The sequence below is a fragment of the Saccostrea echinata genome, unplaced genomic scaffold, assembly GCF_033153115.1.
Source record: "Saccostrea echinata isolate AGI-Se365-2 ecotype Australia unplaced genomic scaffold, CSIRO_AGI_Sech_v1 ptg000012l, whole genome shotgun sequence".
NCBI classification, from domain to species: domain Eukaryota; kingdom Metazoa; phylum Mollusca; class Bivalvia; order Ostreida; family Ostreidae; genus Saccostrea; species Saccostrea echinata.
The window spans coordinates 8,259,352-8,274,992 of record NW_026889761.1 but is presented as its reverse complement, the minus strand read 5'-3'; the positions used below and the strand labels follow the sequence as shown (position 1 = coordinate 8,274,992).

General features: G+C 33.2%; 1 protein-coding gene across 1 annotated transcript in view; it reads left to right on the top strand.

The window, feature by feature from the left end:
* The first annotated feature begins 6,743 nt into the window (after nt 1-6,743).
* The window catches only part of LOC133184958 (uncharacterized), a 40,996-nt gene continuing 32,098 nt past the window's right edge, over nt 6,744-15,641 (top strand). Inside the window, exons 1-5 of the mRNA XM_061320023.1 lie at nt 6,744-6,756; nt 7,217-7,360; nt 8,147-8,260; nt 9,049-9,417; nt 9,537-9,678. Of these exons, the coding sequence (XP_061176007.1) occupies nt 6,744-6,756; nt 7,217-7,360; nt 8,147-8,260; nt 9,049-9,417; nt 9,537-9,678 (782 nt within the window). The remainder of the gene's footprint in view (nt 6,757-7,216; nt 7,361-8,146; nt 8,261-9,048; nt 9,418-9,536; nt 9,679-15,641) is intronic.

Genomic DNA, 15,641 nt, shown 5'->3' with positions numbered 1-15,641 from the left:
GTTTAATTTGTAGAAAGTTTTACCATACAATTAAACATGTTGACTGAAATTCTTCTTTTAAAAAATTAAGTAATCCTCAATCAGCAACTTTAATAATTTTAGATTTCTTTTTTTCCTGGAGGATTTCATTCAACACTATTTTTTTTCCTTTTGCAAACTATATATTTCTGAATGTGTTATTACAGTGGAGTAGCTTGTACTGCGACAGTGCAAGAAACGCCTATAGCAGAAGAAGTTGCGTTCATAGTGCTATGAACGCAACTGGTGAGTGCAGGTTCATAGTGGGAGAAAACAGACAGTATGCAAATATAGCTTAGTATTAGCAGTTGTGAGATTGAAAACATTGTAACATGGATTTTAGCAACATATTTGGGAAGAAATTGACAGTTTAAGTCTCTATCAAGGCAGTTTAGTTATTATCTAATGACAGGCCAGAAATTATTTTTTGCTTGTCTCCCTCGTGGCGCAGTGGTTAGAGCGTCTGCTCAAGAGTCGCGTAGTAAGGAGTTGATCCTTACGTCGCGGGTTCAAATCCACTGCGGGACGTGGATACCAGTTCTTCGGATGAGACTGTATAGACCAATGGCCCTGAGTGCCGAGCATAGGTTAAAATTTGCAGCCCTCCACCGGCAAGTGGTGGCGTCTCCATATGAGTGACAAATTCTCGAAACATACAAACAAACAATTTTTTTTACTTACTTTGATATTCTTTCACACTGTGACAGAATATCACTTTGGTATCCTCCAAAACAAAAAAAAATACTATTGCTAAGTATAGTTTACAATAGTATCGAAGTTTTTCTACCATAGTAAATCAAAGTATTTTTACTATGGATTTCAGATTTTATATTTTTTTTGTTCTACAATTTATACATGCACATATTTTATATTAACTGGAACTATTAATTGTCTGTTCGCATATTATTTCCAAATTTTACATCAATGTTATCGAATTTAAGAGATTTTAAGCTTTAAAAATTCAGAAAACGTTCCAGAGCAAAGTTTCATAGTAAATCAAAGTGTCAAAGTTTTTACTATATCTAAGTATAGTAAACTATATAGTTAACTATAGTAAATTTTTGTTAGGGCTTTCACACTGTGAGAGAATATTACTTTTATTCAAGAAATAAATCACAGTGTTTCACTGTTGAAAAGTAATATATATATATATATATATATATATATATATATATATATATATATATATATATATATATATATATATATATATATATATATATATATATATATATATATATATATATATATATAAATCCAAAAAATCACAAAATATTTTCTGCAAGCGCTTTCGCCATGTTAGGCTCTTCAGGCAGTTATACAAATGTCATGTAGGTTACCTGGTAACGTCCAAAAGCAAAAATTCATTGTGACGTCATAATAGATCAAGGTAGCGTAAAGTTGCCGTATTAGATAATGTACAAATATTGCATTAACTTGAACACATAATATGCATAAAATCTTACAATATGTTATATAATAATGTATCATTTTCGATTAAGCTTTCGTTTAAAGAGTTTGATAAAGTAGACCTCTTTTGCCAAACGTAGATTTTCATTTTCATTGGGAAGTTTATAAAAAGGGAAAATCTTAAATATTCCTTTGCCGCATTTTGCAAAATGTTCACAACATGGTGTATTACGCACACTAGGGTCTTTAATTTGTTGTTTGTGTACACGAACCCGGGCATTTAGTTTTCCCGTTTGTCCAATATAGAATTCTTTGCACGTCGGACAGATTGCACAGTAGTTTTCGGATTTACAGTTCATTGGTAAATTGGTTTTTAATTTCCATTCCTGATTTAAGTTGGATTCTATTTCCCTCTTCTAAATATGTACACGTTCCGCATCTTGGATCTCCGCATTTTTTAATGGTTGGAATTTCCGCCTGTGTAGTAAAACGGGCCTTGGTTAACAATTTTTAGGTCACTTGAGTCACTCAGGTGACCTATTGCTATCCGTTTTTGTCCGTCGTCGTGCGTCGTCCGTCGTGTTTCGTGCGTTAACATTTAAACATTTTCAGCTTCTTCTCTGAAACCGCTCAACCAATTTCAACCAATTTTGGCATATAGCATCTGTGGGTGAAGGGGGACAAAAATTGTGAATTTCATGGTCCCTGCACCCCTGGGGCCTGAGGGGTGGGGCTAAAACCACCAAAATTAATGCAATCTTTAAAAATCTTCTTCTTTACTCCTGGACATCAAGCAGTCAAACTGTTGACATGATTGTAATTAGCATTGAGCCCTCTACCTAAATTGCGAAATTCATGGCCCCGGGGTTAGGGGTTCTGGTGCTAGGGCGGGGCTATATAGATCATATAGTGAAAGTGCATTATTTCTTTGAAAATCTTCTTCTCAGCTCCTGGGTATTATTGAAACAAATTGAATACATAGTTATGATAAGCAAGGGTGACTCTACCAAAATTGTGAAATTCATGGCCCCAGGGTCAGGGGTTCTGGTGTTAGGGTGGGGCTCTATTTATTATATAGTGAAAATGCATTAATGCTTTAAAAATCTTCTTCTCTGCTCCTTGGTATTATTTAAACAAATTAAGTACATTGTTATGATAAGCAAGGATGCCTCTTCCAAAATTGTGAAATTCATGGCCCCAGGGACAGGGGTTCTGGTGCTATGGTGGTGCAATATAGATCCTATAGTGAAGGTGAACTATTTCTTTAAAACTCTTCTTCTCTGCCCCTGGGTATTATTTAAACAAACTAAGTACATTTTTATGATATGCAAGGATGCCTCTTCCAAACTTGTGAATTTCATGGCCCCAAGGTCAAGGGTTCTGGTGAAAAGGGGGGGGGGGGCTCTATTGATTATATAGAGAAAAAGCAAATTTTTTCTGAAAACATTCTTTTCTGCTTCTGGTTAAAAAGCAAAGAAGCTAGTGTATAGTTATGATGAGCAAGAGTGCTTCTTCCAGAGTAGTGAATTGCATGACCCCTGGGTCAGATGTGCTGATGCAAGGGTGGGGCTCTTGATAATATAGTGAAAATGCATTATTTCTATCAAATAATCCTGTCTGCTCCTCAGTATTAAGCAGATAAACAAAGTGATTACTTATGACGTGCAAACTTCTGGTCCCAGGGTGAGAGGCTCTGATGTTTCTCGATGGAGGGGAGGGGGGGGGTTCTATTGATAGTATAGTGAATCTGTAGTAAAAATGCATTATTTCTTTAAAAATCTTCTCTGCACCAGGGCATATCAGAGGCAAAAAGAGTAAAAGTTTTAATAAGGAAGGGTATTTTTACCAGATATTTGAACATCCGGACCATTTAGTCAAGTGTTCTGGTCCTAGCTAGGGCACTATTAATTTGTAATCTACTGAGAGGAGTTATTCCCCTTTGCCATTTACTTTTTGATAATTAATCACTGTAAATAATGTACTTGAAAGGTAAATAGAATAAGAGAATTATGCAAGAATTTTTATTGTATAATACAAAAAGTACTTTCATAGTTTTAATGATCAGGTAGACTTGTAAGTAATAGATAAATAAAAATGAGACAAAAATAACTTGTCTTATTAAATGTTCATCAAAGATCAAGAGAGGCCAATGTAAGAGATTTCAACAAGGAATTAAGATAGTACAGAAGCAGTGATATTTTGTTAATTTACTGTATGGTGAAAGTGTTAAATGAGGAACAGATAAGAACCTAATTCATGAACTGTGAATGAATGCTAGACTAATTATTTTTTTTGATCCTGATCACTCTATTTTTCTTGCTTTTGGGCAACAAAGCTTCACCTTTCAGTTCATTTTATACTCTATGGATCCTCTAAATTGTTGTATTATACTCAGGTGACCGTTAAGGCCCTTGGGTCTCTTGTATAAACTTCCCAATGAAAATGAAAATCTACGTTTGGCAAAAGAGGACTACTTTATCAAACTCTTTAAACGAAAGCTTAATCGAAAATGATACATTATTATATAACATATTGTAAGATTTTATGCATATTATGTGTTCAAGTTAATGCAATATTTGTACATTATCTAATACGGCAACTTTACGGTACCTTGATCTATTATGACATTACCAGGTAACCTACCTGACATTTGTATAACTGCCTGAAGAGCCTAACATGGCGAAAGAGCTTGCAGAAAATATTTTGTGATTTTTTTGGATTTTTATTTTTAATACACCCAGCAAAACTGTACCGGTTCTTCATTTTGTTTTTGAAATTATATATATATATATATATATATATATATATATATATATATATATATATATATATATATATATATATATATATATATATATATATATATAATTGTATTTCAATATTTCATTATTCCAGATGTGGTTTGATGGTGGTTTCGTATTCAACTTCAACTGCTTATACCACCCGGTGTGGTGTGTGGAATTGGTGGAAATGTCGAAAGACAAAGTAATGAAAGTATAGCTTTGAAAATGAATATCCAGTGAAAACTTGTTTCATGCTCACCATAGGTACTTGTACACAGGAAACTTATTAATACCCCCTCCCTGGGTTTCTTTTTAAATAATTTTTTTCTCTTAGTACATAAATATAGTGAATCCGGGAGACTCTTTTGATGACCCAAAGGACTGTATACATGTAATAATTGATGATTGTAATGACTGTATACCTCGGGTATGTGGAAGAGATTTATAGTACAATCTTTCAATCACGCTGTCTATGCGAAAGTTAAATACATATATATGTAAGTAAGCTATTGGTAATGTCTGTCTTTTTTTCACAGACAGAAGACAGCTTATAGATATGCATGTATTTCAGGATGGACCTCAAGTGATTGCTGTTCTGGTAAATTAAATATATTTTATTTTTTTATCGAGCATTACATATCCCTTTAGGGACCCAAATATGTCCAATTTGCAAATTAAAGTAAAGAAAATCTATGTGCAATTTTGATGTCATCTATTTTAATTAACTCTCTCTCTCTCTCTCTCTCGTTTTTACGTCTTACGTACGGACCACGAATCAAGTAAAACGTTTTCTGATATAATCATCTAATTTGTTAATCTCTATTCTCTTTTGTAATTACTGAATCATTTAATCCAGTGCAGAATTGCCATAGGAATTTCAACACAGAGAAAAGAAACCCCCAAATTTCTTTAATAATGATTAGACAATGTTTGAATATATACTATAAGGTATATATGAACATGCCCTCTACAAGGTATGAGCGATACATAAACCAAGTACACGTGAAACAGACTAACCCTTGCTAAAGCTTCATGCATATTTTGTCAAATTTAATCTCGGTTTATGAAATTTTTAAACAGGAACAATATAATACAAATAACAAGAACATGATTAAGTAAGACTTTAACGTCTTCGTGGTTTAAATAGCATATAATTTTGTCACTAAAAGTAAAAATTTGATTCTAAAATTAGAAAATATGTGATTCGAGGGTAAAATAGAGACTTTTTATAGAATCTACATTTTGATGACTCTTTCTACTTTCTTTGTTTTTTGGAATATGGATACTTATGAAGATTGCTTTTTCCACGTACTCAATTTTGATTAGATCCTAACGTTCTGATTCGAATCCCTCTGCGGGACCTGGAGATCTGTCCTTCGGATGAGACGGTATATACCGAGGTCCCGTGTCGCAAAAGGTGCTGGCACAAAAAGATCCCTCACTGCTCAATGTCCGTAACTGCCGAGTCGACTTCCACTTGCAAGTGGTGGCATCTCAATGAGTGGAAAATTCCCGAAAGGGATGTTAAACAAACAAACAAAAAAAAAAAAAAAAGAAAAAAAAAACCCAAACAAACAAACAAACAAATTTGAATAAAACCGTAGCAAAATCTGACCATGTTAAGTTTAATAATAATGGAAATCGGGAACAAGTTGGACTGTGATAAGTTTTTCCTTAAAAATGTGCGTCTTTACTTATATATATTTATATAGACCTTTATTGTTTGATTTACATTATATAGTAAACATTTAGTAAACTACCAAATAGCATTGAACATACATATAATTGATTGTTGATTGATTGATTGTTGTTTTACGTCCCATTCGAGAATTTTTCACTCATATAGAGACGTCACCTTATACCGGTGAAGGGCTTCAAATTTTGACCTTTACTCGGCACTCAGGGCCATTGAGCAGTGAGGGATCTTTATCGTGCCAACGCCTGCCGTGACACGGGGCCTCGGTTTTTAAGGTCTCATCCGAAGAGCCCGCAACTTTCACTTCAAAGTGCCGAGCGCATGGCGAAGGAACAGTTGCTACCCATTTTAGCGACTTGGGTCTGTCGCGGCCGAGATTCGAACTCACGACCTCCCGATCACGGAGCGAGCGCTCTACCGACTGAGCTACCGTGAACGGTACTACATATAATTGACTTTATATTTTAAATTAATCAATTATTTTGTCGCAATCAAACTTGTTTAACATATAAAATAGTAGATTTCCGAATGAATGATGATATGCCAACCCATATAATCCAACATGAAGAATTCGTCACCTTATTTCATTTTTTACTGCAGGTAAAATACTTTCGGATTGAATGTGTTTAAAACTCATTTTTGTAGAAGGGGAAAAAGAGATTCGGTTGGATATTTTTAGTTGGTCGGGTTAGGAAAAAAAAAAGACTTTTCATTGCAGCCTAATGATTAAAATAATATTTTTAGCGATTTGCAATGGAAGGACAACTGCTCAAGGGGCATGTAATGAAGGAAGTTTGATTTCTAAAAGATCTGGAAGCGCCCAGAAATGGGAATACATGTATCCGGCTGGTAATTGCTTATCACCGGACAGGTGTGACTGCAGCAACAAGTATTTTTACGGCTTTGGTTCTAATTGCATAGGTAATAAAAAAATAAAATCTTTATTTCATCCACAGCAATGCCAGTAATTACTCTCCGCATGTTGATTTTATTGAAAGAGATGGAGAATAACCCTGTGATTAATGTTAAACAAAAATATTTGTAACTAATTACTTCTTGCAAATAGAATGGGAGTGTAGCATTACAGCTTATAGTTAAAAAAAGTGATTGAAATGAAGTACTGGGCTTTTTTAAAAGTCTTTTCTCATCTTTTTACTAATCGACAGTATTATTCCTACATGTATATATTGAACACTTAATAAAGATTAGTATTTCTCTATAGCATCTAAAGATGTATTCAACTTTATATACTTCTCGTTATCTCTTTTAAACTATTTTTAAAAGTAAATCTGTTCATTTTCATTTTTAGCCTGTCCGAAGATAACAAATTGTATTGAAATGACCTGTGGTGATTCTGCTGCTTCAACGATATGTGCCAACTGTGAAGGAGTTGTAATGGAAAAAGAATATTATAGAGCATATGTCAACAGTGACGATAAAAAACAATGTCGAAGTAAGTGATATACTCAAAATTATTATATTCCAGTAATCATACTTTTCTGACTTTTTTTCTCTGAAAAAGATCAGATTGCTATTTTAAATGTTTAGTGTGCAAGCAATTCGTGTTAAACTCCATCAAATCTTCTTGTGTTACATTCCTAGCATTTGAAAAAAAATGCAAAATAATCATTGTAAGATAATTTTTCACAACCAGTGTACCAAAAAGAAAGAAAAGACCATTTAAAAGTGTGTATATTGTACACTTAGATTTGTTCAGATGAGATCGCCAAGTTAAGGTTATAGGTTACATGTAATATAAAATATGGTTTAAGAGTTTATTAATCATGATATGTTCATTTAGACCTCATTTTTATGATTTTTTTTAAAATCAAGAATGGGTCACTAAATTGCTAAATCTTTGATATAAAGATACAGATTTTTCACCTATTAAGAGATATACTTTTTTCTTGGTTCCATTTTATCAAGTAGCTATATATTTTTTAAGGATACAATCAATTGGCGTAAAGAGTACTCATGTTTGTTAGAAAAATAATTTGATATCAATTAAGGTATGGTACTAGGGTAGCTAATATGATCTATTATCTGCTTTTATTTTTATATTTTATGAGCTACGATGCAACTTTGATTCCCTTTTGTTCGTTTCTCATTAGTTCAAAAGAATTGGTTGTCAGAAAGTTACTCGTTTATCGGAATTTCCAAGATGACACTCATAACTCAGATTAATTAAGACTGTTTGTAAAAATGTTGTCATTAACTGTGAATTGAATCTTTTTTTCAGAGGCTTGTTCATGGCGCAGTGAAAGTACTAGATGTTACCCTGGTTACTGTGAAGGAGAACTAGCAGAAAATTGCAATTGTGCAAAAGGATTCACTGGAAGACACTGTGAACAAAGTAATTAATAACCTCCTCCAAGGAGTCTAAGTTTGCTTTGACTACATGTTTGTAAACACGTGATTTTTAAAATATTTCCAATTTACTTTGGGAAAGATTGAGGATTGTACTTAAGGAAAATTCTCAAAAGTAATAAACGTAACAGCGATATTTTAAAGTTGTAAATGTAAACTCTAAAATCAAATTCAGACATCTTTTTTGTGCTGGAACAAATTAACAATTTTAAGTTTTCTTTGATTTAAGACGTTTTTGTTTTACTAATAGTTAATTTTTCAAGCTATTTAGTTGCAATAATATATATCCCATAATTGGGTGTCTCATATTATGATGGAGATATATTTTTATACATGAAGATAGACTGATTGATTGTTGATTGTTTTATATTTACTATCCTTTGCAAGATTATTTTGCTCATTTATATTAATAGAAATGAAGAGAAACAATCCTTACATTTAACATTAAATTATTTTATTTAAAGGAATTATATTTGATTTTGTTATTAAAATTAAAAGTAGCTGAAGTATGTTAAAAATTGACGCATACTTTGATCCTACATGGCTAGAGTTTTAGACGTCACCAAACCTGTATTCTAATATACATAATATCTCCTTTTTGAATAACATCAGATGTTTTAGATTTTGTGATTATTAGAAACATCTTACTTTTTGGTGCATTTTATTAATGATGTCCTTTGTCATCGACATATAAACAATAGCAATGAGTCAGGCCTCTTCATGTTGATTCCCTTCAAGATTTGTCATAGAAATGTTTATTGCTAATGTTTCTAGTGACAGAGTACGCAGATGTTCTCCAAAACCTTTTCACGCTAAAACATGACCACCAAGTGTTGACCATTCCCTCAAACTCGGTAGACCCTGGACCCCATCCTGTTGTATGGTCGAACTACAAAGACTGGAATCTAGCAGAAACAGAGTGGGATGCCAAATATGTATCGAAGGGAAGACTAGATAAAGACAAAGACCATTACATAAAAGCCTTTGTGTATGGCATAATAGATGCCTCCACTACCTTAAATTATACATATACTGTTTTGGATCTTGTGAAGACTATCATAAATACCACTGACAAAATGGATCAATCAAATTCATCCACAGAATCAAATTCTACAACAGAACCGATCATCAACATCACTTATAGTAATATTCAAATGATATAGAGAAAATTTAATTTTTTTTAACTTTCAATATTTTGGAATATTGATTAAGGCATTTAATTGAAATTCTAAAGCAAATAATCTCTTTTAATTTCGTTGTAGTTCCCCGGACATCTCAAATCATTGTTGTTCATAATTGTTCCCAAGCATCACCTATAAAACCAGCAACATCTTCTTTTGAATGCAAACGGAATTTTCTTCTTGAATATGGATTTATGCATTACAACTTTAGCACTGGAGATACGTAAGTTCAGCTGTTTAAAATATTGTACATGATAAAAACAAATATAATGTAAAACTAGATGCGATCTCGTTGCGAGCAACGAGTGGGTCTTCCGTCCGATTTTTGATAAGATGAGATATGAATTTGACTGAGATTTTCATTCATAAATATATAAATAGTGAAAACGTACAATTTCCTTCAGTTATGTTTAACAAAATTTTGATCATTATGGCACCAAAAAACGCAATATTTGAAGAAGATTTTAAAATATTTATAGTAGCAGATCGTGAAGATGAACATTACTGTAAAAGTGTTATAGATGAAAGACTTAGAGCCCCTTTGAGCCCCTAATTCGAGGGGTCTTGATATCACTTGAAAGGTCTTGTAATTCTGAAGACTTTTCGTTCAACAACTATTCAGTTTTCGAGATATGCAGACTTGAAATATTTAGGGGTCGTCCCTTTAAGTCCTTATAGGGGCTGTTTAGGAAAAATTCAAAGGATGCACATTGTTCAGATCATCATTCTAAACAACTTTTGTTCAATATTGCTTTTCAAAATGTTTCCTCTTTTCGAGATATAAAGCGTCAAAGATTAAGCATTCTGGCCCCTTATGGCCCCTAATTACGTAATATTTGAAGAAAATTTTCAGATATATAGTTGCAAATTGTGAAGATGAACATTTTTGCTTCAATATTTAATATCAAAATATTTAACGTTAAGGAGTTATAGATGAAAGACTTTTGGCCCCTCTGAGCCCCTAATTTGAGGGGTCAGCCCCTTCTTCTTGATATCACTTCAAAGGTCTTGTAATTTTGAAGACTTTTTGTTCAACAACTATTCAGAAGTTTCGTTTCGTTTTCGAGATATGTAGACTTGAAATATTTAGGGGCCGTCCCTTTAAGTCCTTATAGGGACTGTTTAGGAAAAATTCAAAGGATGCACATTGTTCAGATCATCATTCTAAACAACTTTTGTTCAATATTGCTTTTCAAAATGTTTCCCCTTTTCGAGATATAAAGCGTCAAAGATTAAGCATTCTGGCCCCTTATGGCCCCTAATTACGTAATATTTGAAGAAAATTTTCAGATATATAGTTGCAGATTGTGAAGAGAAACATTTTTGTTTCAATATTTATTATCAAAATATTTAACGTTAAGGAGTTATAGATGAAAGACTTTTGGCCCCTCTGAGCCCCTTATTTGAGGGGTCAGCCCCTTTTTCTTGATATCACTTGAAAGGTCTTGTAATTCTGAAGACTTTTTGTTCAACAACTATTCAGAAGTTTCGTTTCGTTTTCGAGATATGTAGACTTGAAATATTTAGGGGCCGTCTCTTTAAGTCCTTATAGGGGCTGTTTAGGAAAAATTCAAAGGATGCACATTGTTCAGATCATCATTCTAAACAACTTTTGTTCAATATTGCTTTTCAAAATTTTTCCCCTTTTCGAGATATAAAGCGTCAAAGATTAAGCATTCTGGCCCCTTGTGGCCCTTATTTATGTAACATATGACGTAAAAATCATAATATATAGTTGTAGTTTGTTAAGATAAATAATTTTGCTTCAGTAATGTATACAAAAATATTGCTTGTTTAAGAGTTATCGATTAAAGACTTTCGGCCCCTATCGGCCCCTAATGTGATGAGTCAGCCCTTTTTTCTTGATATCATGTTACAGATCTTTTCATTCTGCACAAATATTGTTCAATATGTCTTAACAAAATAATTATACTTTAAGAGATATGATACAAAATGTCTCAAAAATTCACTCATGATTCGTGTCCTAAATTTCGACCCCTACCGAGCTTCCATACTAGGCACTTCCGGAAAATATCTAAACCCAGGTGCAATATGGCAACATGTCCTCTATCATCCCTGAAAATTTCAGCGCTCTAGCTTAAGCCGTTTTTGAGTTCCATCGCAGACAAGGAGGTCTTCTGAATTTTAATAAAAGGGCGATAACTTCCGACCGGAAGTGATTTTTAAAAAACAATATTGCCGGAATTAACTTCAGATGTCAACGCATCTATCATGAAAATTTGAATAAAATCGAACGAGCCATCTCTGAGAAATCTTCTGCACAAATTTTGTAAAGAAAAAAAAGAATAATAATAATAACTAGATGGTTCTCGTTGCGAGCAACGAGTGGGTCTTCCGTCTGATTTTGGATAAGATTAGTCAAGATCTTGACTGAGATATTTGTCTGTAAAAAGTGAAAGGATGCATATTGTTTAAAACATTATTCTGAGCTTCTTTTGTTCATTATTGCTTATCAAAATATTTCCCCTTTTTTGAGGTGTCAGAGATTTAGCATTCTGGCCCCTTATGGCCCCTTATTACGTAACATATGATCAAAATTTTATAATATATAGTTGCAGAATGTTAAGATGAACATTTTTGCTTCAGTAATTTATAACAAAATATTGATCATTAAAGAGTTATAGATTAAAGACTTTTGGCCCTTCTGAGCCCCTAGTTTGAGGGGTCAGCCCCTTTTTCTTGATATCAAATGAAAGGTCTTGTGATTTTGAGGACTTTTTGTTCAACAACTATTCAGAAATTTCCTTTCGTTTAAGAGATATATAGAATACCAATATTTAGGGGCCAGCCCTCCAAGTCCTTAATCGGGATGTCTTGCAAAAATTAAAAGGGTGTATGTTGTTTAGAACATTATTCTGAACATCTTTTGTTCAATATTGCTTATCAAAATATTTCTCCTTTTTGAGATACAAAGTGTCAAAGATTTAGCATTCTGGCCCCTTAGGGCCCCTTATTACGTAACATATGATCAAAATTTTATAATATATAGTTGCAGAATGTTAAGATGAACATTTTTGCTTCAGTAATTTATAACAAAATATTGATCATTAAAGAGTTATAGATTAAAGACTTTTGGCCCTTCTGAGCCCCTAGATTGAGGGGTCAGCCCCTTTTTCTTGATATCAAATGAAAGGTCTTGTGATTTTGAGGACTTTTTGTTCAACAACTATTCAGAAATTTCCTTTCGTTTAAGAGATATATAGAATACCAATATTTAGGGGCCAGCCCTCCAAGTCCTTAATGGGGATGTCTTGCAAAAATTAAAAGGGTGTATATTGTTTAAAACATTATTCTGAACATCTTTTGTTCAATATTGCTTATCAAAATATTTCTCCTTTTCGAGATACAAAGTGTCAAAGATTTATTATTCTGGCCCTTATGGCCCCTTATTACGTAACATATGATCAAACTTTATAATATATAGTTGTAGAATGTTAAGATGAACATTTTTGCTTCAGTAATTTATAACAAAATATTGATCACTAAAGAGTTATAGATAAAAGACTTTTGGCCCTTCTGAGCCCCTACTTTGAGGGGTCAGCCCCTTTTTCTTGATATCAAATAAAAGGTCTTGTGATTTTGAAGACTTTTTGTTCAACAACTATTCAGAAATTTCCTTTCGTTTAAAAGATATCTAGAATAGCAATATTTAGGGGCCAGCCCTCCAAGTCCTTAATGGGGATGTCTTGCAAAAAATTAAAAGGGTGCATATTGTTTAGAACATTATTCTGAACATCTTTTGTTCAATATTGCTTATCAAAATATTTCTCCTTTTCGAGATACAAAGTGTCAAAGATTTAGCATTCTGGCCCCTTATGGCCCCTTATTACGCAACATATGATCAAAATTTTATAATATATAGCTACAGAATGTTAAGATAAACATTTTTGCTTCAGTAATTTATAACAAAATATTGATCATTAAAAAGTTATAGATGAAAGACTTTTGGCCCTTCTGAGCCCCTAATTTGAGGGGCCAGCCCCTTTTTCTTGATATCAAATGAAAGGTCTTGTGATTTTGAAAACTTTTTGTTCAATATGTTTTAACAAAATACTTCTATTTAAAATGTTATTATCAGAAATGTCTCTAAAATTCACTCATAAATCACGTCCTAAATTTTGACCCCCACCGAGCTTCCATACTTTGCACTTCCGGAAAATATGAAAACCAAGGTGCACATCTAGAACATGTCCTCTATCACCACTGAAAGTTTCAACACTCTAGCATTTGTCGTTCCTGAGTTTTTGTGCAGACACAAGGTCTATGTAAAAATCGATCAAAGGGCGATAACTTCTGACCGGAAGTGATTTTTCAAAAACTGACAGGGCGTTATAAACTTCAGATAGCAACGCATTAACCCTGAAAATTTGAAGCAAATCGATCGAGCGATCTCCGAGAAATCTTCTGCACAAAATCGGTAAGGAAAAAAAAAAAGAATAATAATAATAATAATAATAAGAAAAGTGAAAAATCAACAATAGAATAATAGAAGGGTCTTCCGCAGAAGACGGAAGACCCTAATAATAATAAGAAAAGTGAAAAATCAACAATAGAATAATAGAAGGGTCTTCCGCAGAAGACGGAAGACCCTAATAATAAAGGTAAAAAAGAAACCTAAGAATAATAGAAGGGTCTTCCGCTCAAGACGGAAGACCCTAATAAGAAGCTTGAAAAAGAAACATAAGAATAATAGAAGGGTCTTCCGCTGAAGACGGAAGACCCTAATAATAAAGGTAAAAAAGAAACCTAAGAATAATAGAAGGGTCTTCCGCTGAAGACGCAAGACCCTAATAATAAAAATAGTGGAAAAGAAACCTAAGAATAACAAGAACAAAGAGAAATCATTGCTCCTAGACAAATTACTGGTCGTTTAACATTTTTGGATGTTTCCGTAAAAGTCTATTTAAAAAAAAACAATTGCTCCTCAAGCAGGGATCGAACTCAAAACCCTTGGGTTGAAAGGCAGGTGCGCTAACCATTAGGCCACGCATTCCCACAACAGTAGTAAGTTAAAATGTTTAGGACTATAGAATAGATGCAAGCGTATTTTTAGAATCGGTAGGGGAAGAAAGAAGTTCCGTAAAAGGAAATAGTTCCTGAACTTGCAAGCAGTATATAAAATAAGAAGGGACGGGCTGCGTGAGAAAACGTTAACACTGTTCCCTAATGAAAATGTATTAGTGGACTGTGGCCCGATTCATCGATATTGTGAGCATGCTGATTTTTTTGTAAATACATGTAGCTTTGTTGAAAGCTTTAAAGATCGGGTTCGGATTTTAGCATTTCTGACTGAATATCCTGAAATAAATATGAAACAACTAAATAAGCATTTCTTTGGGTTATATTAAATATATGTAGCACAAATTAAACTCCCAACATGCATTTTTAGAAGGGAAACACGACAATGAAAGCGAGAATTGTTTTTAATATATCGAAAATCGCTATTTCTGGAAACTGATTAATTCCAAATAAAAATCCAATAAATTCCACATGTAAAAGAAAGAGAGAATGCTCGTTATTAAAATGTCATATCATATCAGGAGAATCGAATGCTATTAACGACATCTGAAGAAATAGCCAATAAAAGGTTAAGATCATTTCTTCGTTCACCTGCACTTTAATTTCAAACACAACAGAACTTGTAGTTTTTGCCGTGAAACTTCATGACTTCTATATACTTATAAGACTCACCGTAAAACTTTCCAGAAAGTTTCTCTGAGGTCCATACTACATTTGTACCAAATTTGGTGTCGATCCGAGGTCTGGTTTGAATTTTACAGAAATATTCTACGTTGTTGTTGATGTGATTTTTTTTTTTTAAGAAAGGGGGGGGGGAATTATTTATTTTTTGTTTCTTTTTAACTAACAATTGTAACTACTTCCACATCCTTAAGCTTGATTGTGACCTTTGGGTCAAGGTCAAAGGTCAAGGTCATTTAAAAAAAAAAATTCTTTACGTTCTATGTTTTAACCTGCTACTGTAGCTGGATGCATGTCCTTAGTTTCAAAATTAACCCAAAGTCATGTTTGCCGATAATTTTCATTATTCTTTTTTTTTTTTTTTTTGGAGAGAGGGAGAGAAGGACAATAAAACTTAAGAAAGTTCCAGTAGGTTCTTAGCTACAACTCCCTGAAATCTTATATCTATCTGAAGTGTGATTTGAA